Source organism: Anomaloglossus baeobatrachus, chromosome 11, assembly GCF_048569485.1.
Source record: "Anomaloglossus baeobatrachus isolate aAnoBae1 chromosome 11, aAnoBae1.hap1, whole genome shotgun sequence".
In the NCBI taxonomy this organism is placed as follows: domain Eukaryota; kingdom Metazoa; phylum Chordata; class Amphibia; order Anura; family Aromobatidae; genus Anomaloglossus; species Anomaloglossus baeobatrachus.
This window is the reverse complement of record NC_134363.1, coordinates 133,562,028-133,589,417: the sequence shown is the minus strand read 5'-3', so window position 1 is coordinate 133,589,417 and position 27,390 is coordinate 133,562,028. Positions and strand designations below refer to the sequence as shown.

The 27,390-nt window shown below is 47.5% G+C and overlaps 1 protein-coding gene across 1 annotated transcript in view; it reads left to right on the top strand.

The window, feature by feature from the left end:
* RNF207 (ring finger protein 207) overlaps nt 1–17,652 on the top strand; it is a 159,585-nt gene extending 141,933 nt beyond the window's left edge. The window contains exons 15-20 of the mRNA XM_075328790.1: nt 3,648–3,840; nt 6,436–6,621; nt 7,717–7,768; nt 13,432–13,549; nt 15,116–15,196; nt 17,493–17,652. Coding sequence (XP_075184905.1) covers nt 3,648–3,840; nt 6,436–6,621; nt 7,717–7,768; nt 13,432–13,549; nt 15,116–15,196; nt 17,493–17,631 — 769 coding nt within the window. The 3' untranslated portion in view covers nt 17,632–17,652. The remainder of the gene's footprint in view (nt 1–3,647; nt 3,841–6,435; nt 6,622–7,716; nt 7,769–13,431; nt 13,550–15,115; nt 15,197–17,492) is intronic.
* Nucleotides 17,653–27,390: the final 9,738 nt, after the last annotated feature.

The following is a 27,390-nucleotide window of genomic DNA, read 5'->3' as shown; positions in this document are numbered from 1 at the left end:
CACAAAGACTGGAAACTGCTGAGCGAATTAGTGATAAGCAGGTGGCCTGGTTATGACAAGGGGGAGCAGTGCGCGAACTGGTGTTTCCTGGAATAATGGCCATGGAATACAAGAATACACTGTAGTCTACGCACAAGGCTGGCAGGATATCGCTTGTGCTTTAAAGGAATTGCCAAAAAATTTAATTAAATAAATAAAATAAATAATACACATTTAAATATTAAACCTTTTTCTAAATACCTTTTATCTTACAAAAAGGTATGATTTATCTAATGCATTCTGTCAAAATTTTAAAGATGGCAGATTCCATCAACCACAACCCGTCCTAGATTACACACGCAGTTGGACAGGCTGAGTTAACATTTGCTGAAGACCGAGCAGAGCAGAATCGGGTCAGGTACTCTGAACGCGGATTCCTCTATTCAGTCAACCTGACAGGACACTGGAGACGATAAACGCCACTCTTTAGTTGACAAGAAGGAACATCATCTCAGTCAGCCTGACAGTTTTAGTGCGTCTGCTTCATGCAGCCCATCCTACTGCTTGTCTTCTGAAATCTAGGCCACGCATATTTATGGCAGCTGCCATTTTTGACAAAGTGAGGTAGATAAATCATACATTTGTTCCTAAGTAAAGATATTTAGAAAAATGTTGAATATATAAATGTTTATTTTATTACATTTCTCAAACTCCTTTTAAGAAAGAACTCCGACATCATATATAATAGTATTATATCAGTTATATTCTCTTGGATTTAAGATGTAGTATTAGGGTGATGATATTCTTTTACATAGGAGGCAGAATTATAGTAGTTACATTACTTTCCATAGGAGCAGTATTATAGTAGTTATATTCTTGTACATAGGGAGCAGTATTATAGTAGTTATATTCTTGTACATAGGGACAGTATTATAGTAGTTACAGTATATTCTTGTACATAGGAGCAGTATTACAGTAGTTATATTATTGTACATTGGGGCAGTATTATAGTAGTTATAGTCTTGTACATAGGGGCAGTATTATAGTCGTTATATTCTTGTACATAGGAGCAGTTTTATAGTAGTTATATTCTTGTACATAGGAGTAGTATTATAGTAGTTATATTCTTGTACATAGGGGCAGTATTATAGTAGTTATAGTCTTGTACATAGGGGCAGTATTATAGTAGTTATAGTCTTGTACATAGGGGCAGTATTATAGTAGTTATAGTCTTGTACATACGGAGCAGTATTATAGTAGTTATATTCTTGTACATAGGTGTAGTATTATAGCAGTTATATTACTGTACATAGGGGGCAGTATTATAGCAGTTATATTACTGTACATAAGAGCAGTATTATAGTAGTTATAGTCTTGTACATAGGGGTAGTAGTATTATAGCAGTTATATTACTGTACATAGGGGGCAGTTGTGACGCCCTGGCAAAACCAGGTAGTCAAAAATAGGCCCCTGCATTACACCGTTCCCTCACTAGGAAACACACACAGCCAACCAGAAACCCTAGTCACCCCCCTTAGGGAAAGATAGACACACAAGTGGGCGTGACCAGGCGGTTGGGACACGCCCACCCAGGGGTCCAGACAGCCCGGGGCGGGAATGAAAAGCATTTCAGTTTCAGTCTGAAGTGCCACTGGCTAGGAGGCAGACGGTGGTCTCCGTCAGCAGGAGACGGGAAGACGGCTCGGCAGAACCGAGGTGGACAGGGTTGTAGCCCGCCGGTACCGACACGGGGAACCGACCCGGAAACTGTAGCACAAAGGGGGGTACTCGGACCCTGAAGCCAGAAACCAGAACCAAGCGGACTGGTTAATTCACCGATTGGGGCCAGGACTAGAGGTCCTGTCCCACCCAAAGTCCCTCATAGAAGACAACAGCCCACCGATAGGGATAAGAGGTCACCGCCAGGGCCCATAGATCCCACGGGCCAGCGACTGCGGGCACGGCTCCTTAGGCCACATCCAGCCGGGAGCGGACTCCTGAGTTTCACACTAGGATAGTCCACCTTCCACAAGCAGTGCAGGAAAAGGATAGAGGCCACCAGCCGGGTGGGGGACCTGAATGCAACCGGCTGCGACACTGTCCACTATCACCTTGGTTTACCAGAGACTTGTGTGGTTTATTAACAGTGAGTACACCAACACCCCCTGCGGTCGCTATCCCCGGCACCGAGCCACCGGGTCCCGGGGCCACCATACCTGCCCACGGAGGGGTTAACAACTTGCTGCGCAACATCTCCTCCGGGTGCCCCAAAACAGCAGCGGTGGTGTCCCATTTCACCACACACCGGGGGTGTCGTTACGAACTTAATACGGCCTAGCCGTACATCTACGTCCCCCTTTTTATTCGGCGTGTCCGCGACACCCCCAGGTCTGTAGACCCTCGAGCTACCACCCCAGAAGGCCCGGATCCGAGCAGCGTCGGCTGCTGGCACGGGGTCGGCACACAGTATTATAGCAGTTATATTACTGTACATAGGAGCAGTATTATAGTAGTTATATTCTTGTACATATGGGTCATTCATGTACAGTATTATAGGCGATGTTAATAAGCAGTTGATGGTTGTTTATTTTCAGATATGTATGCAAAACAGAACCTGAATTTTATCCTGTACAATTTTTCAAGATATCTGATAAATACTTCTCATCTTATACGTTGTGTGTGGGTTTTTTTTTTTTGTTGCTTCTGGCAGATGACCAGCAGCATTCCTTTTATCTACAGTGCGCTCACGCGTTCCAGGCAGCGGGTCACATGCCCCTTTGTGTTTGCACCTGGGTGATTAGTGGCACGTCGGGGTTACGGAGAAATTTGTGAGCACATGGTCTGGCCGGTACTATTTATATCAGAATTTCGGGGAACTCTTAGAACTGAAACGTTTAGCACCGTCTATATATATATATATATATAGTTAGGCCAGCAAATATCACATAAAGCTCAATCATCTTACATGTAGCTCAGATGGAAGGTGGAAGCTAAAAGAGGACACATTGTCTGCTTGTGGTGCTCTGATATCAGGGCTGGATTTACACAAGAATATAGGACATTGCTTAGCACCCCTGATGTCAACTGATTCAGGTAATTGGGGTTTTAATGGGTTAACACTTGACATATTGAATGTATATTAGTGCATGATCATGATCAGAGATAAATAATGGAGACTCCTCTTCTCCATTGTATTATTTTAACCCCTTCTGACTGCACCTTCAAAATGAATGACTAAGTACGTTGACGTAGCTAAAGAGGATGCAACGTTTGCCAACAGCCTCTGGAGCCTAATGGCTGTTCTACAACATGGGAGGGCATAACTTTCAAAAACTATTGCAAAATTGCTTCCATTTTGCAAAATGATATAGGAGTTCCCGTATACATAGCACTATTTGCCAATGCGATGAAACCCACGTGGCCTCCTCAATGGAACTTTTGGCTGCATTGGGGGCCTCAGCTTCAGCTTATTATTTCTATGGTGTGCACAAAATCCCACCTTAGTCACTTGACTGTGCCACCTCCTCCATCATTGTATTTTGGCTAAATTGTAGCTATAGGTTTAATGAAGTGTCACTAAGTGCTATAACACTTCTATATATCTGTATGATCCCTAAAGTTTATTTCAAAGTGCACTTCTAGTACTTTGTGCCCTATCTAATTATTAGGATTTCCAGCAGTCAGTGCTCAAAGGCTTTAATAATGCCCGGATGTACCTCCTCCTGCGATAAAGTGTCCATCACTGGGACGATTGTTCGGAAACCTACCATGCATCGATATATCAGCACCAAAGTCCTGCTGGCGGAAGGAGAGGACAACCCATTTACTAAACATTGCCGGAGTTTTGAAGATATGTACAGGGTAGGTGATGGATCCGTTCTGTTGTAATGTGTGAGTTTCAAGTTGCCATCATACTTGTCTTTGGCTTTATTCCTTCCCAAAGTAGCCAATTTTAATTTATACACTTTCTTTTTCTGCCTTTCTTCTAACAACCATTACTTTTTTTCAGTTGCTTGCTTTTCACTGCACAAGTGGTACTTTTCATTGACACCTTTCACTTTTCACTTTATCATATAATGTACTGCATAAAACCCCAGGAAAAGTGATTTTAATTTTTAAAGGTTTTAAAAAAAATAAAAAAAATAAATTATTTTTATATATATATATATATATATATATGTGTGTGTATATATATATATATATATATATATATATGTGTGTGTATGTATATATATATATATATATATGTGTGTGTATATATATATATATATATATATATATATATATATGTGTGTGTATATATATATATATATATATATATATATATATATATATATATATATATATATATATATATATATATATATATATATATATATATATATATATATATATATATATATATATATATGTGTGTGTGTATATATATATATATATATATATATATATATATATATATATATATATATATATATGAAAAATGGAGGGGAGCCAGCACTGCTTATGAGTGGCATGCAACAATGAAAAAGTAAAAAGTGTAATATTCACAAATTCATTCCTACTGTAACAATTCAATGAGATTTTTGGCAAATAATTGATCAATGATTTGAGTCCCCCTGCCCCGTCACGGCAAATCTCTATAAGGGGGGTCCCTACACTACAGTTATAATATACATACGTACCATAAGGTCTCGTGTAATGCGCAGGACCATATAGGAACATCACCTACCTGAGAAGTGTCAGAACCGCTCCCATGCTGCAAGGGCTGACAACTGCGAGTAGAAGGGCAGTCCAGGTGCCGGTGCGTGCGGCAGAACCACACACACCAGCACAATGTCAGAACTAGCCCCCACAGTGCCAGACCAGCAGGTCGGTGGTTGACCGCCACCTTGCCGTGCACGCCCAGTGTGGTTTGCAAATTCCTTCTGTTGCCATCAAAATTCATGTTGGTGCCTGTTCACACACAGCCACCGCCCCCTGCTCCATAGGCATCATTATTTAAGCACCACCTGCCTGAGGCTGTTCCACCCTTCATCCATGCTTGCTGGTCTGGCACTGTGAGGGCCAGTTCTGACATTGTGCTGGTGTGTGTGGTTCTGCCACACACACTGGCACCTGGGCTGCCTTTATTCGTAGTTGTCAGTCCTTGCAGCATGGGAGCGGTTCTGACATTCCCCAGGTAAGTGGTGTTCTTATATGGTCCTGTTCAAGTCATTATATGAGACCTTATGGTACGATATTAATTTATAACATAGTGTAGGGACCCCCCTATAGAGATTTGCCATGACGGGGCAGGGGGGCTCAAATCATTGATCAATAATTTGCAAAAAATCTCATTGAATTGTTACAGTAGGAATGAATTTGTGAATTTTACACTTTCTTATTGTTTCATTGTTGCATGCCATTCATGAGCAGTGCTGGCTCCCCTCATATATATATATATACATATATATATATATATATATATATGAGAGAGATATATAAATATATAGATATACGATATAGATATATACATATATTTTCGTTAAATAAACCTTTAATAGTTCAAATCGCTTTTCCTGGTTTTTTTTTCTTGCAGTACATTATATGATAAAGTGAAATATATATATATATATATATATATATATATATATATATATATATATATATATATATATATATATATATATGTATTGCAGGGTATAGTGAAAATACTGAGCTACTGTGTGAAGCCCAGACACAGGCTGGTCTTCATGTGAGTATCAAGATTTTAGCTGCCAAAATATCCTATTTACACCTCTGTGTTCTCAAGGAGAGGGTAAATATACCTCCACTCCTTAAGTTTCACAACCTAAATGACTTTAGTTGGCACCAAAAGCCACCAGGATATTGGGTCGAGGCACAGAAGGGATGACCACTTGCTGTGGAGTACCAGACGGTTGACTGAGGGTATCGTGAATCAAATTGCTCATTTCTAGTTATTACCAATATTTTAAACATTTTCTATAACCCCTATTTTTGTGTCTGTGTCTGACTTAAAAGCTCCATCTGAACAGTGCCACAGGTTTTCAATTGAAAGACATAGAAAGGGGTTCCTGAATGGATTTCTTATGGATTTTGGAGCATAATATGCATTTTTCCACCTCTTTTGTTTAAATCCTAATCAAAAAATCTCCCTGTGAACATGCCATTATAGATTGTCCATGACATTGCTCTGCTCATGGCTGATGGGTTATTGGGTCCAGCTACAAAGATGAACACCGCCAAAAAGGAGGTCAAATGGCCTAAAGATCTATATTTGAATACCAAAAATGGTCTAAGCGATGGAGTGCTGGGGAAGAGAACATAGTGTGAACTCAGCCTAAGTTGTAGTAGTCCTGTTAAAACATTCATGTTATAGGTTATAGAAGATATTCCATAAGGTAGAAAAGGTGCAAGAAATAGATTTTGTACATCATATACTTTTTTACTGTTTAGGCTATCCAGCTGGAGATCCAGAACTTAAAAGACCAGGTCCAGGAACTTCACCGAGACCTCACCAAGCACCATTCCCTTATTAAGACCGATACAATGAGTGATATCATACAGAAATCTCTGCAGGTGGATGTTCAGATTGCCTCCGAATACTCATCGGTAGAAATTATGAGGGCGGCATTCGAAGAGGTGAGTCCACGTCATCTCCACGGATCCAGCAAGGCTCCTCTACTTCATGATGGTGGAGGAGAAGTTTTGGACTTAAGGCCCCGTCACACTAAGCAACATCGCTAGCAACATCGCTGCTAACGAACAACTTTTGTGACGTTGCTAGCGATGTCGCTGTATGTGACATCCAGCAACAACCTGGCCCCTGCTGTGAGGTCGTTGGTTGTTGCTGAATGTCCTGGGCCATTTTTTAGTTGTTGCTGTCCCGCTGTGAAGCACAGATCGCTGTGTGTGACAGCGAGACAGCAACAACTAAATGTGCAGGCAGCAGGAGCCGGCTTCTGCGGAGGCTGGTAACCAATGTAAACATCGGGTAATCAAGAAGCCCTGTCCTTGGTTACCCGTTATTTACCTTTGTTACCAGCCTCCGCCGCTCTCACTGTCAGTGCCGGCTCCTGCTCTGTGCACATGTAGCTGCAGGACACATCGGGTTAATTAACCCGATGTGTGCTGTAACTAGGAGAGCAGGGAGCCAGCGCTCAGTGTGCGCTGCTCCCTGCTCTCTGCACGTGTAGCTCCGTGCGCTGGTAACCAAGGTAAATATCGGGTTGGTTACCCGATATTTACCTTAGTTACCAAGCGCAGCATCTTCCACGCGGCGCTGGGGGCTTGTCACTGGTTGCTGGTGAGCTCACCAGCAACTTGTGTAGCCACGCTCCAGCGATCCCTGCCAGGTCAGGTTGCTGGTGGGATCGCTGGAGCGTCACAGTGTGACATCTCACCAGCAACCTCCTAGCAACTTACCAGCGATCCCTATCGTTGTTGGGATCGCTGGTAAGTTGCTTAGTGTGACTGGACCTTTAAACCGAGATATGATGCAACCTCATATTTGTACCTTTATTTTTTCATGATGTTATGGTCAGAGGCACATGAAGACAGCCCAGGGGGTCACCTGGCTCCGCACTGCAGAAGCCGTCCTTGGCAATGTACAGACATGGGCTTGTTCCAGCACCCTAACCGGGCCCTAAAGTGCTTTACTTCAGATGAGCTGCTTGCCAGATATATGGGTGTCATTTATAATATTTGTTTTTATTATTATTATTAATATTATTTTAGATATGGGAGGAAACCTATCAGAGAGTTGCAAATGAGCAGGAAATTTATGAAGGTAAGATGGCTTTCCCTGTTATTTTAATTCATATTTTATGGTCACAACCCCTGTTTTGTAAGAACTACAGCAAAAACCTTGCTGCTATATGTGAACAACACCTTAAGAGTTTGTGCACACAACATTTTTTTTGTAGGTGGGCGAACCTGCTGAGTTCCCTTGGGAAACACCAGTGTTTTTTTTTGTTTTGTTTTTTCCCTGAAGCATATATAATTTTTATTAAATAAAAAAAAAAACTACCGGCACATCGAAACAGACAAATGTGAATAGGTACAAACTGAACATGCATGTATTACGAAAAAAAATATACAGCTGCACTCTGAAATGCTAAGGTTTGTAAACATTGAACATAGGAATGTTGGAACTGCATTACTGCTAGTGAAAATTAAGTTTTAAAAATGAGACACTTTGCGCATAAAATGTCCAGTTTATAAGAGCCCAACAGCCAGCAACAAGGCGTATCTCTTTGTTAGGTCCCTAACCTAATATGCCTCTATTTGGGCTTTAAAGCGTACAATTTTATGGGCAGGAACGTACTTATGAGCATCTTCATAGCGGAAAACACCACAAAAATGGTCAGATCACTGCATTAACTAGTTGATGTCTTTGGAGACCTGGAAAACAAAAAAAATGATCAAAAACCCTAACATATGAACAGTGAGTCACTTTTGTATAAAAATGTATATGTTGATCGTTATGAGCACTTTAAAGGGATTATGTCACCAGGTTTTTGCACCCCCATCTGAGAGCAGTATACTGTAGAGACAGAGACCCTGATTCCAGCTATGTGTCACTTACTGAGCTATTTGCTGTCATTTTTATCAAATCAATGTATTGTCTCTGTGGCAGATCTAGTGTCGCGGGCGGGGAGGAGGGTGTCAGCACACCGCGCTCACCCCTTCTGCTCGGGTCCGGCTGCTCAGTGGTGGCTCGAGCCGTAGGCCGGATCCCGGGGGTTTCCTCGAGCGGCACTCCTCGCCCGTGAGTGAAAGGGGGGTTGTTTGGGGTGTTGGGATAATGTCCGTGACGCCACCCACGGTTGTGGTGATGTGTAGCACCACCGCTGCTCAATGCGGGGGTCCCGGGGATGGTGATGGGGAGCAGCCAGGTGTTGTGTTGCCCCTCCGTGGGTAGGGGTTGGTAATCCCGGGGCCCGGTGATGGCTTGGGAGGTGCAGGGCTTGGTGGGCGCAGGGACGCGGGGGCAGCGCTGTGCCTTGCGGCACTGTGGTACTCACTCAGCCTGAGACTTGGACACAGTTTGTACGGTAAACCAAACGGCTGGTAGGACGGTCCCACAGACGGCTGCTTTGCTTCCCCGGTAGGTGACGGTGATGTCCCTCTTCCTTGCACCTGTATGTACGGATGGTTGCGATGGGTCCCCACCGGTAACCCGCTCCCCGGCTTCAAGCTGGGCCGGAGGAGCACTACACTTTGCCCGCAGGCGCTGGCCCTCAGAGACTGGTGCCCTGGCGGTGGCGGTGCCTCTGTTGTACAGGTTGGACTGTTGCCTTCAATCGGGACTTGGTTGTTGGGGGAATCTGCGTCCCCGTCACTGACGGATTCGGCAAATTTGGCGACTCCTAGCCTTGCCGGGGTCCGAGAGGCCCCTGCCCTGGTGCTGACTGTCTTTCGGAACACTGCTCCAGACCACCGGGCACACAGCCAACGGGGTCCTTCCAGGAACTTCCAAACGGTCCCCCTCCGGACAGTCACCGCCGTCGCTGACCTTGCTGTTCTGGCCCTACACAAAGCTGGGCTCTCAGGCTTGCACACTCTCTGCTCTGTCACCACTTCTTCCTTTCCTCCTTTTCCACTTTTCTTTCCTTCACTTGGCTGTTTACACTTGCCCTGCCTGGGCTCTAACTCAGTTGTTTTCTCTTGCCCTTCCCGGGCTTAACTGCCTGACACTTCCTGCCTCCAGAGTTGTGAGCTCCTTGGTGGGCGGAGCCAACCGCCTGGCCCACCCCCTGGTGTGCATCAACAGACTCCTGGAGGAAGGCAACAAGGATTTGTGGTTCAGCTTAGGTGTGCCTACCTGGGATGTGGGGTGTGGTGGTGTGTGACCTGTGTCCCCTGGCTTGCCCAGGGCGACACATTCCCCCTTAGCAAAACGCAGACCGTCCGCGGGCTGCCGTCCTACACCGGTTTTATTTTTCTGTAAAAAGGGGATAACAGGGTTAAACATATATACATTTTCAATAATCTTCCCAAGACGGGAGGCACATTTCACTTTAACGTTTCAACGGTGTACGGTTACGGTTTCCGCTCTCTCCCACCCAAGTAACCTGGCCCTGGTGCTGCCCCTAAAGCCCAGGCAGCACCCCTTGACCCACAGTCCAGCACACGGTACCCGAGCGGGATCTGTCCTTGCCCTCCAGAGGGTAGCCACCGGTTCCTTTGGTGGCTGGGCCCTGGCCTGCTCTGCTCAGGGCCCTCCCTCCAACCTGCCTCTCCGGAGGCGGCCTGCGGAAAACGGTAACGGTACCCAACATATTTACAAGCCACTAACGTCTGTGGTTGCCCTGCAAAGTTCACGGGCTTGTCCATGGATAGTTCCCATGCATTTTTAAACTTTAAACGGTCCCCACGGGGACAACGGTGCCGGCTCCAGCCGGTTGCAAATCACACGGTGAATCAGGTGAACTTCGGATAATCATTTTTTTCATTTTTCAAAACTTTCAAACTTTTCAAACAAGCAGGTGGTCCCAACGGGGACGGTGCTGCGGGCCTTTATTGCCCTACTCCAGTTCCTCTACTGAGGTGGACTCTGCCACCAGCACCCCAAACATGCACTGACATGCCTGCTGTGACAGGGGTACCCGGTACCCATTTCCACCGGTACGCGGAGTATGATAAACCACAGGGTCCCCCACATAGCGGGAACGCTCAATTGCTCCTTCAGCCGCAACAGCGGGCCCGGAGCTGGGGCAGGAGTCGTCATTTCTTGTTTCTGCGTCAGGCGGGTTGCCGCCAGCTGCCGCAGCCTCCTGGCCTCCAGCATCCACCACTTCATCCCCATCTGCAGTAACATGGAGCAGCAGAGTAGGCGAGCTTATGTTGAGGCGCCCCATCAGTGACGGCAAGGGCGATGCATAGGCCGAGACTAGGCCGGGCCCCTCAGCCGCAGCGGCCGGTCCTGAGAGGACATAGGGACGTGGGTCACCAGTCGGTTCTGCTACATCTATTCCCCTTTCGCCCATCGGGACAGTTGTAATCAGCTCCTCCACCACGTTGGTCCACTGCTCCAGCATCCGAAAGATCTGATCCTGCTGTCGTTGGTGGAATTGTATCACCCGGGCCTTCATCCAGGCCACGGTTCCGGGCTCAGGGTCTGGCACAGTCTCTATTGGGACTTCAGGCACCACGCTGTTAAGGGGCCGTGGTTCTAGCGGTTCCCCTTGGTGCACTTCAGGGCCGTCCTGGACGTCTGCAGCCGGCTGGTCCGCCGGAGCGGCCGGGCAGGGTATCGCTACCGGTTGGGCAGGTAGCGGGCCTAATGGCGGGGCGGCAGCAGCCATTACGGATAGCGGGGAGAGAGGCAGGGTGAGCGGGAGCCGGCCGGGCCCCTCAGCCGCAGCGGCCGATCCTTCAGGAATACAGGGGCGTGGGTCGCTTACCCGTTCCTCCAAATCCTCTTCCGCCTCGCGTCTCCACATAGCAGCCACCACGTCCGCCATGTCGGTCTCCCACTCCTCCAGGAGGAGTTGCATATGGGCCTGCAGACGGTTACTCAGCGGGACGGTCCGGTCCCTCAACCACGTCGCCGTGCCGGGCGCGGGGGCTTCCTCGTTGCGAGCTGAATCTTGCATCTTAGTAACGAGGTTTTTCCAGGAACCCAATACTGCTGCAGAGTCCTGGCGTCCCTGCTTTTATAGCCGCAGCTACATGCGTCCAGCCGCCATCGCGTCCCCCTTAGCTCTTTTCGGCCCCTCCTCTCTCGGGGCGGGGTTTTGGCCTTCGCGCCTCTACTGCTCGAGAAGACGCTCGAGCGGGAACTTTTCGCGCCAAAGATGGCGGCTTCTGAAATTTTTCTGCCGGATACCTCCGGCGGTAACAAGGCGCACCTCTACCAGACGGCAGAGCGGTAAGATCCTGTTCGTGACGCCAAGTTGTCGTGGGCGGGGAGGAGGGTGTCAGCACACCGCGCTCACCCCTTCTGCTCGGGTCCGGCTGCTCAGTGGTGGCTCGAGCCGTAGGCCGGATCCCGGGGGTTTCCTCGAGCGGCACTCCTCGCCCGTGAGTGAAAGGGGGGTTGTTTGGGGTGTTGGGATAATGTCCGTGACGCCACCCACGGTTGTGGTGATGTGTAGCACCACCGCTGCTCAATGCGGGGGTCCCGGGGATGGTGATGGGGAGCAGCCAGGTGTTGTGTTGCCCCTCCGTGGGTAGGGGTTGGTGATCCCGGGGCCCGGTGATGGCTTGGGAGGTGCAGGGCTTGGTGGGCGCAGGGACGCGGGGGCAGCGCTGTGCCTTGCGGCACTGTGGTACTCACTCAGCCTGAGACTTGGACACAGTTTGTACGGTAAACCAAACGGCTGGTAGGACGGTCCCACAGACGGCTGCTTTGCTTCCCCGGTAGGTGACGGTGATGTCCCTCTTCCTTGCACCTGTATGTACGGATGGTTGCGATGGGTCCCCACCGGTAACCCGCTCCCCGGCTTCAAGCTGGGCCGGAGGAGCACTACACTTTGCCCGCAGGCGCTGGCCCTCAGAGACTGGTGCCCTGGCGGTGGCGGTGCCTCTGTTGTACAGGTTGGACTGTTGCTTTCAATCGGGACTTGGTTGTTGGGGGAATCTGCGTCCCCGTCACTGACGGATTCGGCAAATTTGGCGACTCCTAGCCTTGCCGGGGTCCGAGAGGCCCCTGCCCTGGTGCTGACTGTCTTTCGGGAACACTGCTCCAGACCACCGGGCACACAGCCAACGGGGTCCTTCCAGGAACTTCCAAACGGTCCCCCTCCGGACAGTCACCGCTGTCGCTGACCTTGCTGTTCTGGCCCTACACAAAGCTGGGCTCTCAGGCTTGCACACTCTCTGCTCTGTCACCACTTCTTGCTTTCCTCCTTTTCCACTTTTCTTTCCTTCACTTGGCTGTTTACACTTGCCCTGCCTGGGCTCTAACTCAGTTGTTTTCTCTTGCCCTTCCCGGGCTTAACTGCCTGACACTTCCTGCCTCCAGAGTTGTGAGCTCCTTGGTGGGCGGAGCCAACTGCCTGGCCCACCCCCTGGTGTGCATCAACAGACTCCTGGAGGAAGGCAACAAGGATTTGTGGTTCAGCTTAGGTGTGCCTACCTGGGATGTGGGGTGTGGTGGTGTGTGACCTGTGTCCCCTGGCTTGCCCAGGGCGACACACTAGCAGTTATACAGATCTCATGAATATGCTGGACTACCTGCATCATGCCAAGTAGTCCTGTAATGATAATTTCCTCCTGATTAATCTGTGATTTTATCAAAACTACACTAAACAGCTCAGTAAATGACGCATCACTGGAATCAGGGTCTCTGCCCCTACATTATGCTGCTCTCACATGAGGTGACAAAAACCTGGTGACAGATTGCCTTTAATTAAAACTATCTCAGGTTTTGGAGCGGACCTGCCTGACAAAGACGTAATATGCACATTGCCAAATTGTTGACTACTGGTTTCTTCATAATAACAGCTCAACTACATGACCTCCAGCAACTCAAACAAGAAAACAGCTACTTAACCACAATCGCCAAGCAGATTGCACCATATGTACGATCTATTGCCAAAGTTAAAGAGCGTTTGGAGCCCAGGTATGAATGCAGTGACATAAACTTATAATAATATGAGCGTTACACTGATCTTTAAAATGAAGCTCATGTGGGGGCGTGGAATCAATGGGCAATATGGAAATGCTGGAGAGCTTCACCTGGGACTTGGAACTGAACTCGCGGCCTCAGAATGGATGAGGGGCTTAGTTGCTGGACTAATCTAAGGCCTCATTCAGATGTTCGTTTTTCACTTACAAGTGCTATCTGTGATGTTCAAAGATAGGAATTGGACCTATGGTACTCTATGGGGCTATTCACATACCTATTTTTTTTTTTTACTGTTTAGGAAAGAGCTGCAGACTGTACTTTGCTATACAGAGGCCCAACTATACAAAAGTCTACTATGTGGTATATGTTATTTTACAATCTGCCCCTACCATATGGCTATGTCTTACTATAAGAATGGTGCAATGTGCACAGAGCCTAATACCGGGTTCAGATGGCGTATTTCACAGTCTGTATACGGACCACTATGTCCAGACCGACCGCAGGTCTGCCAACATGAACATACAGTCTCCCATGTGTGTATGAGGCTGTAAGTTTGAGTTGGGAGACCTGTGGTCAGTCCTGTCATTGTGGTCCCTATATAGACTGTAATATAAACTTGTGCAAGCTCAGTCTATCTTCTATATTATGCATGAGGGACATGTCCTCAAAGTGTTTAACTGCACAAAGCTTGGGAAGCTGCTCCACCATGGACCTCCAGTAGAACAAGTATGCACCAGAACCAAGGGCAGCTTCATGTTATAAAGTACAAGCAATGGTTCTGCCCAAAGGGTTCAAAACATATCTACTATTGTGGCCTAAAGGGGGCTTTACACGGTAGCGATATCGCTAGCAATTTGTAGTGATAGCGAGCGTGTAAGTACCCGCCCCCGTCGCGCATGCGATTGTTTGAGATTGCTGCCGTAGCGAACATTATCGCTACGGCAGCGTCACACATACTTACCTGGTCGTCGTCGTCGCTGTGACTGCCGAACAATCCCTCCTTCAAGGGGGAGGGACGTTCGGCATCACAGCGACGTCACCGCAACGTCACTAAGCGGCCGGCCAATGAAAGCGGAGGGGCGGAGATGAGCAGGACGTAACATCCCTCCCACCTCCTTTCTTCCTCATTGTGGCCGGCGGTAGGTAAGGAGACGTTCCTCGCTCCTGCGGTGTCACACAGCGATGTGTGCTGCCGCATGAGCGATGAACCACCTGGATAAACAACCCTTACCGATTTTTGAGTTTGGGACGACCTCTCCATGGTGAACGAATTTCACCATTTTTGAGGTCGCTTAAGGTCGCTGGTCAGTGTCACACGCTGCGATATCGTTAATGACGCCGGATGTGCGTCACTAACAACTTGACCCCGACGACAAAACATTAACGATATCGTAGCGTGTAAAGCCCCCTTTATGCTGGATTTAGCAAAGTGAAGGAACCAGTGTTCTAGATGATGGTCCGTGAGGCATTGGCTGTCCACACATTCTGAGGGTGAATGAAGCAGGGCTTGTTGGCTTCTACAATAAATAGATTGATATCTATGTGATTTATGCCACCTAGACTGAAGGAGCTGAAAGAGCAGAAGGGTGAGGTGCCAGAGAAGATCTTTGATGACTCTGGTTGGATGGAATCACAAAGCAGGTACTTATCACACACCGATATCCAACCTACCAGCAATTCAAGAGACTTGGATTGAAAAGCAGTGTATTTCCCTTACAGCCGCAGATTGGGATCCAAGGCTACATGCACACAGAGTATTTGATGAATTTTTTACCTCAGTGTTTGTAGCCCAAACCAGTAGTGGGAGATAAATACAGAAGTGGAGCCCGTGTTTCTATTATACTTTTCCTGTGATTGTTCCACTTCAGGTTTTGGCTACAAATACTGAGGTAAAAAAGTCACCAAATACTCGACGTGTGCATACATACCGGAGTAGCCCATAGTGAGAACAATGGACTCCGAATGGTCATGAGGCATGAGCCCATAGAGGACGTGTCCACCTAATGAGATCTGGAGAGTTTATCAACTTCACAATCCAGTTTCTTCCTGTGATACGGGGTATGGACTTAATGGACTCGTTGGAGAGAAGCCATATCTGGTATTTGGTTATGTGTCTGACTGATTCCATTACTATGGTCTTTCCCCACATAATGCATTAAAGACACAGTAACCCTATCTCTAAAGCTGGTGTCACACATAACGACGACGACAACGACGTCGCTGCTACGTCACCATTTTCTGTGACGTTGCAGCGACGTCCCGTCGCTGTCGCTGTGTGTGACATCCAGCAACGACCTGGCCCCTGCTGTGAGGTCGCCGGTCGTTGCTGAATGTCCAGCTTCATTTTTTGGTCGTCACTCTCCCGCTGTGACACACACATCGCTGTGTGTGACAGCGAGAGAGCGACGAAATGAAGCGATCAGGAGCCGGCACTGGCAGCTGCGGTAAGCTGTAACCAGCGTAAACATCGGGTAACCAAGGGAAGACCTTTCCCTGGTTACCCGATGTTTACGCTGGTTACCAGCCTCCGCTCTTGCTGCCAGCGCCGGCTCCTGCACTGTGACATGTGGCTGCAGTATGCATCGGGTAATTAACCCGATGCATACTGTAGCAAGGAGAGCAAGGAGCCAGCGCTAAGCAGTGCGCGCGGCTCCCTGCTCTCTGCACTGTGACATGTAGCTGCAGCACACATCGGGTTAATTAACCCGATGTGTGCTGCAGGAGAGCAAGGAGCCAGCGCTAAGCGCGGCTCCCTGCTCTCTGAACATGTAGCACAGCGACCTTATGATCGCTGCTTCTGCTGTGTTTGACAGCTAAGCAGCGATCATAACAGCGACTTACAAGGTCGCTGTTACGTCACCGAAAATGGTGACGTAACAGCGACGTCGTTGTCGCTGTCGTTTAGTGTGACACCAGCTTAAGAACAAGTTCCTACGATGAGTCTTTCACGCTTCGTATTATTTGCAGATTTTACCCATAGACTTGAATGAGCTGAGGACAATACTCAATATGTGCACGTGGCCTAAATGTTTAGGAGAACAGGGTCCCACTAAGGCCATGTGCACACGTTGAGTATTTGATGAGTTTTTTACCTCAGTATTTGTACCCAAAACCGGGAGTCGAGCAATGTGAGAAAAAGTATTCCCAGGTAAAAAATATAAAACAACACACTTAAAATGTTTGTAATACACACTTGAAGTTAGCTATAAAGTTTTTTCTGAGCTAAGCAACAGAAAAATATAAAAACAGAAGCATTATTATTTAAAGGACTTAACACATCAAAAGAAAAAAAAAAACACAATAAAACCCACAGGGAAAAAAAAAACGCACTTAAAATGCACGTAACCTAAGGTCAGGAGTGGGAGTGGAACAATCAAAGGAAAAGTATAATAGAAACACGGGCACCACTTCTAGATTATTCACCTACTCCTGGTTTTGTCTTACAAATACTGAGGTAAAAAAACTCACCAAATACTCAACGTGTGCACGTGGCCTTAGTGGGACTCGATTCTCCTAAACATTTAGGCCACGTGCACACGTTGAGTATTTGGTGAGTTTTTTACCTCAGTATTTGTAGCCAAAACCAGGAGTGGAACAATCAGAGGAAAAGTATAATAGAAACACGGGCACCACTTCTGTATTTTCCTCCACGCCTGGTTTTGGCTTCAAATACTGAGGTAAAAAACTCACCAAATACTAAACATGTACATGTGGCCTTCCAGTATAGACATTTTGTGAATAGTATCCCGTATAACATTCTGTCAATCACTATTTGGTGCTGGAGTTTTATGTGTTTTTGCCTCTCTTCCTGCCTGCATTTTGTCTTATCTTAAGCCATTCAGTTTAGCATCTCAGTGCCGCATGTAGTCACAAGCGGGCGCTATCTCTATGTTACACAATGAACTCATTGAATACATTAACTTTTTTTTTATCCTAGGAACGACTTTTCAGTTTGTTCAGAAGAGCAGCATGAAAAATCCCTGGAGCTGAAAATGAACGATGACGCAGTGCTAAAAAGTAAAGAGTACTATAAGCTGAAGCCAAACGCTCCAAACTGGAAAGGGTTAAGTACGTGAGGGTGAATTGCAGGCCCTATAGTGACCATAAGATGTGTATGGTCCCTGTAATGTCACTTAGTCATTTGATTGGAGAGCGGTAGACGTTCCTTTAACTCAGAGCATTAAGGGCCTCACTCATCATTGCATTTGCACCTTTATTTTATGCTTTTGTCTGGCTTTTAATTTGCACCTTTTTTTAAAGTCTATTTCCTGTGTTCTGGTTTTTTTATGTTCATCATTGTGTAGGGTTTCCAGATGATGCCTCAAAACTGTGTTGGGCAAACGTGTTACAATTGTTCCCTCCCGGTGTGATTTTATATACAGTATGTCTAAAAAATCTGGCGACATCTAAGTAAAATCTGACTTTTTGGGAGGTTAAAAGGGTTGCAATGTTATGCAAAATAAATTATACATATATATATATATATACAGTTAGGTCCAGAAATATTTGGACAGTGACACAATGTTCGCGAGTTGGGCTCTGCATGCCACCACATTGGATTTGAAATGAAACCTCTACAACAGAATTCAAGTGCAGATTGTAACGTTTAATTTGAAGGTTTGAACAAAAATATCTGCTAGAAATTGTAGGAATTGTACACATTTCTTTACAAACACTCCACATTTTAGGAGGTCAAATGTAATTGGACAAATAAACCAAACCCAAAAAAAAAAATTTTATTTCAATATTTTGTTGCGAATCCTTTGGAGGCAATCACTGCCTTAAGTCTGGAACCCATGGACATCACCAAACGCTAGGTTTCCTCCTTCTTAATGCTTTGCCAGGCCTTTAAAGCCGCAGCCTTCAGGTCTTGCTTGTTTGTGGGTCTTTCCGTCTTAAGTCTGGATTTGAGCAAGTGAAATGCATGCTCAATTGGGTTAAGATCTGGTGATTGACTTGGCCATTGCAGAATGTTCCACTTTTTTGCACTCATGAACTCCTGGGTAGCTTTGGCTGTATGCTTGGGGTCATTGTCCATCTGTACTATGAAGCGCCGTCCGATCAACTTTGCGGCATTTGGCTGAATCTGGGCTGAAAGTATATCCCGGTACACTTCAGAATTCATCCGGCTACTCTTGTCTGCTGTTATGTCATCAATAAACACAAGTGACCCAGTGCCATTGAAAGCCATGCATGCCCATGCCATCACGTTGCCTCCACCATGTTTTACAGAGGATGTGGTGTGCCTTGGATCATGTGCCGTTCCCTTTCTTCTCCAAACTTTTTTCTTCCCATCATTCTGGTACAGGTTGATCTTTGTCTCATCTGTCCATAGAATACTTTTCCAGAACTGAGCTGGCTTCATGAGGTGTTTTTCAGCAAATTTAACTCTGGCCTGTCTATTTTTGGAATTGATGAATGGTTTGCATCTAGATGTGAACCCTTTGTATTTACTTTCATGGAGTCTTCTCTTTACTGTTGACTTAGAGACAGATACTTTACTTCACTGAGAGTGTTCTGGACTTCAGTTGATGTTGTGAACGGGTTCTTCTTCACCAAAGAAAGTATGCGGCGATCATCCACCACTGTTGTCATCCGTGGACGCCCAGGCCTTTTTGAGTTCCCAAGCTCACCAGTCAATTCCTTTTTTCTCAGAATGTACCCGACTGTTGATTTTGCTACTCCAAGCATGTCTGCTATCTCTCTGATGGATTTTTTCTTTTTTTTCAGCCTCAGGATGTTCTGCTTCATGTCAATTGAGAGTTCTTTAGACCGCATGTTGTCTGGTCACAGCAACAGCTTCCAAATGCAAAACCACACACCTGTAATCAACCCCAGACCTTTTAACTACTTCATTGATTACAGGTTAACGAGGGAGACGCCTTCAGAGTTAATTGCAGCCCTTAGAGTCCCTTGTCCAATTACTTTTGGTCCCTTGAAAAAGAGGAGGCTATGCATTACAGAGCTATGATTCCTAAACCCTTTCTCCGATTTGGATGTGAAAACTCTCATATTGCAGCTGGGAGTGTGCACTTTCAGCCCATATTATATATATAATTGTATTTCTGAACATGTTTTTGTAAACAGCTAAACTAACAAAACTTGTGTCACTGTCCAAATATTTCTGGACCTAACTGTATATATATATATATATATATATATATACACACGCACACACACACACACACACACACACACACACACACACACACACACACACACACACAAGAGTTAGGAATATTTGGCTTTCAGGTGAAATTTGAAATGTCAGTATGACCCTACAATCCCCTCGAATCTTTTCAGGTAACCTTATTGTGACTTTTGCTTGTCTTTTGGATACTCATGTCCGACTTAACAATGTTTCAGGACTTTTTGCACAACATGCTGTTCTTTCACAACAGGTGTTTGATCCATGAATCGCCCCATAAATTACGGGGTTCAATTAGAATTGGTGTTAAACCATCCTCATCATACTGTTCACATTTTGACATCATGAGACTAAGACAACACCTAAAAATTGGTCAGCAGTACAGCGCCATTGTGAAGCATCAAGCAGCATGTTTTCAGACGGAAGTGGCCACTGAGAGTCATCAGCAGGTTGTACAGAAATAGAGAGAGACTGGAAGAGTCACAGAAAGGCAGAGAAGTGGACGTCCTTTGGCCACATCCCACACTGATGACTGCTTTATTGTGAACAATGCCCTTCAGAACCAGATGATGAATACCACAGAACCCAACAAATTTACAGGAGGTGAGGCATCCAAGTGTCACGTCAGACTATCATAACATTTTACGTCAGTGTGATCTGTGTGCTATACAACCTGCAAGGTACCTGACACCACCAGGCACGGGTGTCCTCTATGCTGCACGAGAGATCAGTGGGCCTCAGTGCTGTTCACTGATGAAAGGCGAATCACACTGAGCAAAAATGATGGCCGCCAACAATGTTGGTGACGTCAATGTTGTCACCAGACAAGCCTTTGGTGGTGTTACAGTGTGGCTTGGTTTTTCTAGTCAGTACAGAACTGCCCTACTACTGGAATAACAATCAATCCAGTCATTGTTCCTCTGTATGAACACCACAGGCCTAATTTCATCTTCATGGACGATAATGCTCCAGCTCATCAATGTCACATCATTAGGGAACAGGTCCTGGAAACTGGGAGATCTCAAATGGAGCGGCTGCAGTTTCTCCAGACCTGAATCCCATAGAAAACCTATGGGACCAGCTGAGTCGCCATGTAGAGGCCGTAACTCTGTACCCCAGAACCTCAATGACCCGAGGTCCGCACTTCAAGAAGAATGGGATGCCATACCTCCGCAGACAATAACTCCACTTGTGACTAGTACGAGACATCATTGTCAGCTGTAATTGATGACAACTTATTGACAAGTTGGGTATATACCCACCACTGCTGTTGGCTTTTGTTTCAATCTGTTTGAGATGAGTAAATCACTATTGCTGCTTCTAGTTAAATGCCCTACTCCATGATAAAATATCACTGTAGCGTGAACTTTTTACATTTTCCATAACTTTCACCCGAAAGCCAGATATCCCTAACTTTTTGTGAGTAATGAGTGCGTGCAGATAAAGACACTCTGCAAAAAAAAACAAAAAAACCTGATCGGACTTTTTACCAAAGACCCTCATCGACCACACAAAATGCAGCTCTTGTATGCAGCACACACAAAGCAGTGTACAGTAGTAGTAGTAAGTCTCTGTGCCTGTATACACCAGCGTGTGAATGGAATCTATCTTACTATTGACCTGCTGCACCGCTTTGTGTGTGCTGCGCACTTTAGAGCGGGTGCTTTGTGCCATCGCTGGTGGTCTTGGGACCCAGACTTCCACAGATCAGCAAGTATTTGCAGTGTCAATAATATAACTAAAAAAAACAAAAACACCCCACAAATGAAGAATCAGACCCTACGTGTTAAAATCAGATTTATTAACTGCCGGAATAAAGGAATTCACATCCACTTTGCTGACTCGCCCACCCCAGGGCTGTGGGACACCCGGTGCCGGGCCGGACTAGTCCGGTGGTAGTCAGTGGTGGCTGGGCCCGGCTCCGTGGCCCTGGTGGGTGTCAGTTGAATATGTGGCTGATGACTTTAATGTTTGTGTTCGTGACGCCACCTGTGGTATGCGGCTATTAAGCCGCCGCTGCTGTGTGAGGCCACCGGGATGATGTTATGGCAGCAATGTTGGTACTGCTCCCCACAGGTGGAGCAATGCCCGGGGCACAGTTGGTGCTTGTGGAAGTCTATGGTGCTGCGTGACTAACACGGTGCAGGGCCGACAAGCAATGAAAGAAACAGGCACAAACAGTAGTCTCTTTACCTTCTCCTCTTTTACTCGGCAGAAACTTAGTCCAGGGAGACCGTCACAGATGGTATAGATGATCCGGCCGGCCTGGAAGTGCCTGGGGTGATCTTTGGCCAGTTGAGTATGAGGCCTACTCCTTAATCTTTCTCTGCTGTTTTAGGACACTGCACTTTGGGTTCGCAATTGCCCTCTTGCTGCTGGGACTTGTTGTTCGTCCCCTTTTCCGTGTGGTAGACTGCGCAGGCCCTCTCTGGTGCTTCTCTGCTGGAGCCCACACCAGGCCCTTGGGATGCAGTTGTACCTTCAGATTGCTTCTGGGACAGGGGGCTTACAGCTCTCCTGCCCTCCGGATTCAGCTACCAGGGATGGATTTTATGCCCTGGCAACTACAGACTCCGATGTCCGAGTCCCTGCTGTGCCTCTCTGCTCCCCTTGCTTCACTGGGCCAAGCTATCCCAGCTCTAGGCCCCAGTTTACAAGGCAGCACTGCTCTGCGTCTGCACTCTTTCACTCCTGTCTCCAGACTAACTAACACTTCCTCCTTCCAGCCAGACTTAAGGAATGCTCCCTGAAGTTCCAGGTTCAGAGCTCCCCCTGCTGGCCGGAGGGAGAACTGTGTTGAGTGTTAACTTACTGGCCAATAGATCTCCCAATTACCTCCAGGCTCAGCATTAACCCTTTTGGGAGGGCAATGCTGTTGTGGCGACCAGGTCCTGGGGCGCCACACTCCCCCTTAGTTAAATTCAGTACTCCCGGACTGTAGAGACAAACATGACATGTTAGAACATTTCATCCCATTATGGGAGGCGCAATTACTTTAACGTTACAACCTTAAACATTACTATAAGAGTCCAGTGTGGCTCCCCGCCGGGTGTCCATTACACTGCTCCATGGGGGACCCGCCGCGTTCAAACCCCCAACGTAGGCTCTGGGCGTGCGTCAGAGCATTGATGACCCCACTCTATGCACGCCGGACGGGTTTTTCTTCAGGGGTGTTGAGCACACTGGTGCTAACTATGAACAATTTAGGTGTTGGCCACCCATAGTCCAGTGGCCCAATTGTCCATTTTCGCAATCAAAGAAAAAGAAAACATTTTGTACACAACATGACAGACATTTTGCATAACTATTTACATCCTAATAAGTACTCTTTCCCTTATACAGTTGACTCCCTATACCTTAGAGGGGGTTGTCCCCGAGTGCTGCGCTGGGACCTACGTAGCTCTGGTGTTTGCCCCTGACTACGTGGTGCGTCTTCTATCTCAGCACTACAGGTGGGCCTAACCCCCATAGGTAAGCGTGATGGTTGCCTTTGTGATCTAGGAGTCGCCAAGGGTATGACAGGTTCACCACTGACAGGGGGTTGATCCTCCTGTTCCACTGCTGGCATGTCATCTCGTGCTGGAGCGGACGATTCTTTAGGTGGATCCGGAACCTTTTCTGTTTCTGGCTCGACCAACTGCGGAAACGTCAAAACTGGTACCACTATGGCATTGTTTATTCGGGTCCAAGTTTTGGGGAACTTTCCAAGGATGGTTTGAATCCTCTCCCCTCCTTTCTCTTGACTTTGGGGACTTCCTTGTACTCCTTCCATTTCTCTTTGGATTCTGCACCGTTCAGGGCACGCTTTCAGGCGGTCTCGGGAAATTGCTTGATAGGTCTTGCCTTCATCTTTGCTTATGAGGCATACCTTACTATTGTCAAAGTTGGAGGGGATAATGGTGTAGGGCTCGTTTTCCCACTGATCATCCAATTTATGCGTCTTCCGCTTCTTCTTGAGGACTTGTTCTCCAGGTGCTAAGGGAGTTGCTGGGGCTGTTTGATTGTAATGCTGTTCTTGTCTCGTTCTTGCTTGAGACAGGCTCCTCTCCACGCACTCCTGGACCTTACGGTACCGCTGCTGCCGTTCTGTATCCCAATCCTCTATTTCTTGAACCGCCTCAGGCGACACAGTCCCCATCTCAAAGTCTACAGGCAACTTGCCTGGTCTGGCTCGCATCAGGTAAGCGGGGCTGCAGTTGGTCGAATTCACTGGGATGTGGTTGTACAGGTCTACCAGATCTGGCAACTTTTCTGGCCATTGGTTCCTTTCCTCCAGCGGTAGGGTCTTCAGCATATCAATAACCACATGGTTCATTTTCTCGCACAGTCCATTGGTTTGGGGGTGGTACGGTGTGGTTCGGATTTTCTTACAACCGTACATGTTACAGAACTCTTGGAACACTTCAGCCTCGAATGCAGGACCCTGATCAGTCAGTACCCTTTCCGGATAGCCGTGAGGTCGACAAAAGGATGCCTGGAACGCTCTAGCTGCTGTCCTGGCTGTCTGGTCCTTCACAGGCACTACTACCAGGAAACGAGAGTAATGGTCCACAATGGTGAGGGCGTACACATAGCCTGACCGGCTTGGTGTTAACTTCACGTGGTCCAGGGCCACCAACTCCAGGGGCTGCTTTGTGACAATTGGCTGTAGGGGAGACCTTTGGCTGGCATCGTCTTTCCGCCTCAGGTTACACGGGCCACAGTCTCGGCACCACTTCTCGATCATCTTTCTCATGTGCACCCAATAGAACCGATCACGGAGTAGGGCTTCCAACTTCTTCCACCCGAAGTGTCCTGCGTTATCATGATACGCTGCTAGGACCATTGGAGCATCTCTCTGCGGAACCACTATCTGCCAGACAAGTTCATTTGTTCGATAGTTGACATATCTCTTGCAGAGCTTGCCTTGGTAGGTGAACAGTCGTCCCCTCTCCTTCCACAGCTGCTGGGCTTCCTCTGGAGCGTCTGGGCCAAGATGGGTCTCAGCTTGCGCTAGCTTCTCTTTGACCAATCGCACGGCCGGGTCACCGTTCTGTGTTTCTTCCCAATTATGGTGGAGTAAGGGGTTGACCGAGACCCCGTGCTGGCTTGAGCGCTTCACTCCTACAGCATGCTCACACTGGGACACACCTTGGTGATGGAAAGCCGGTAACTCTATCTCTTCGAGTTCATCCATGTCTTCTCCAGACTCGGGCAAGTGAGGCATTCTGGACAGCGCATCAGCATTGTTATTCTTCTTGCCAGCCCGATACTTGATGGTAAAGTCAAAGTTAGACAGCCGGGCCATCCATCGCTGTTCCATCGCACCTAACTTGGCTGTTGCCAGGTGTGTCAACGGATTGTTGTCCGTGAAGATGGTGAACTTGGCCGATGCCAGATAGTGCTTGAAGCGTTCAGTCACTGCCCAAACAATAGTGAGGAACTCCAGCTTGAAGGAACTGTAGTTTTCTGGATTCCTTTCTGTGGGCCGAAGCTTCCTACTGGCGTACGCTATCACCCTCTCTCTGCCTCCCTGTACCTGGGACAGAACTGCTCCCAGTCCCACGTTGCTGGCGTCTGTATACAGTACAAACGGTTGGCTGTAGTCAGGGTAGGCCAGAATTTCTTCTCCCGTGAGAGCCCCTTTCAGCCGGACAAAGGATGTTTCCAGTTGGCTGCTCCATTCAAATGGAGGGCTCTGCTTCTTAGCCTGCTTTGGCTGGCCCACCAGGAGATCTTGAAGGGGCGCTGCTATCTTGGTGAAACCATCAATGAACCTTCGGTAGTAGCCCACCAGTCCAAGGAACTGCCGCACCTCCTTCACTGTGGTGGGTCTTGGCCAGTCCTTGATTACAGTGACTTTCTCCGGATCAGGTGCCACACCTTCTGCGCTGACCACATGACCCAGGTACTGTACCTTTGGCTTCAAGAGGTGACATTTGGACGGCTTGATCTTCAGGCCATATTTCGACAAGGATTCAAACACTTCTGCTAAGTGCTTCAGGTGGTCCTCATAAGTCTTGGAGTAGACTATTACGTCATCCAGGTACAACAGCACGGTTTCAAAGTTGTGATGGCCCAAGCAGCACTCCATCAACCTTTGGAATGTCCCTGGGGCGTTGCAGAGCCCGAATGGCATACAGTTGAACTCACAGAGACCCATTGGTGTCGTGAATGCAGTCTTCTCTTTGTCCGCCTCTGCCACGGGAACCTGCCAATACCCACTGGTGAGATCCAAGGTGGAGAAATAGTTAGCTGACTTTAAGGCTGTTAGTGACTCCTCTATTCTGGGCAGTGGATAAGCATCTTTATGTGTAATGCGGTTAATTTGCCTGTAATCTACACACATTCTCATTGTACCATCTTTTTTCTTTACGAGCACTAGTGGAGCTGCCCAGGGGCTACAACTATCTCTGATAACCCCAGCCTCCTTCATTTCCCGTAACATTTCCTTGGCACACTGATACTGTGCGGGGGGTACAGGGCGGTATCTCTCTTTAATGGGATGATGATCACCCGTGGGGATTTGATGTTTAACCCCTTTCACCTGCCCAAAATCTAGGGGGTGTTTGCTGAAGACCCGCTCGTACTCCTGTACCACCCGGTAAACCCCATGCTTTTGGTGCGAGGGGGTGGAGTCGGTGCCTACATGTAATTTTTGGCACCAGTCTTCCGGCTGCCCCTTGGAGCCATTGTCTTCCGCCTGGTCAGACGGGATCAAGGGTTCCACTGCTTTAATGGTATTGTTACTGACAGTGTACAGTTTTGCTACAGTGGCGTACCGGGGCAATTTGGCCTCCTCCTCCCCACAATTCAGGACACGGACGGGCACTCTCCCCTTGCGGACGTCCGCTACCCCTCTGGCTATCAGGACTCCAGGCCTACTGTCTGAATACACTGGTTCTACCAAGGCATGGTAATCCTGACCCTTGAGGCCTATTGCTGCCCGACACCATATCAACATTTCACTTCTTGGGGGTATTACAATGGGGAGGGGGTCACTTACCCTCACACTGCCAATTTCTCCTCCGGCTAGCTCTACTTGCTGCCTCCTCATCAGGGCTCTGATCTCCCTCTGTAGGACACGCTGCTGCCCGGAGCTGGCAGTTTCAGACGCCTGTTGCAACAAAATTATCACTTCGGCAATACAATTTTCTATCACATTTGTACCAAGGGTTAGCAGTGGGTCAGATTCTTTGCGATCAATATCTACAATTATCATCCCCTGACATGGCAATTCCACCCGCCCCACTTTAATGGTTACTTCTTTGTACCCAATTTGAGGTAAGGGCTGACCATTACTGGCCACAATTGTTAAATCATCATCTGGGCCATGGTCAATGTCTGAATCAGCCCAATATCTTTTGTACAGTTTGTGGGGGATGGTTGTTACCTGGGACCCCGTATCCAGGAGGGCATTCAAAGGGATCCCATCCAGCACAATGGGAAGGACCGGTCGTCCTCCCACATACTTGCTGCGGCTGGGGTTTGAGCCGGGCTTCCTTACACCTGGGGGTTGGCTCCTGGCCCCAGGCTCAGCCCATTTAAAGGACAGCGTCGTGCAATGTGGCCCGCCTGGCTGCAGCGGCGGCAGATCGGTTGTCCTGTTGAATCATACCGGTCTGTGTCTCTGCCTCGGGTCGGCGGAATCCTCCTCTGTCGCATCCATGGGACGTCATCTGGGCTGGAGGCCAACTCGATTTTTGCA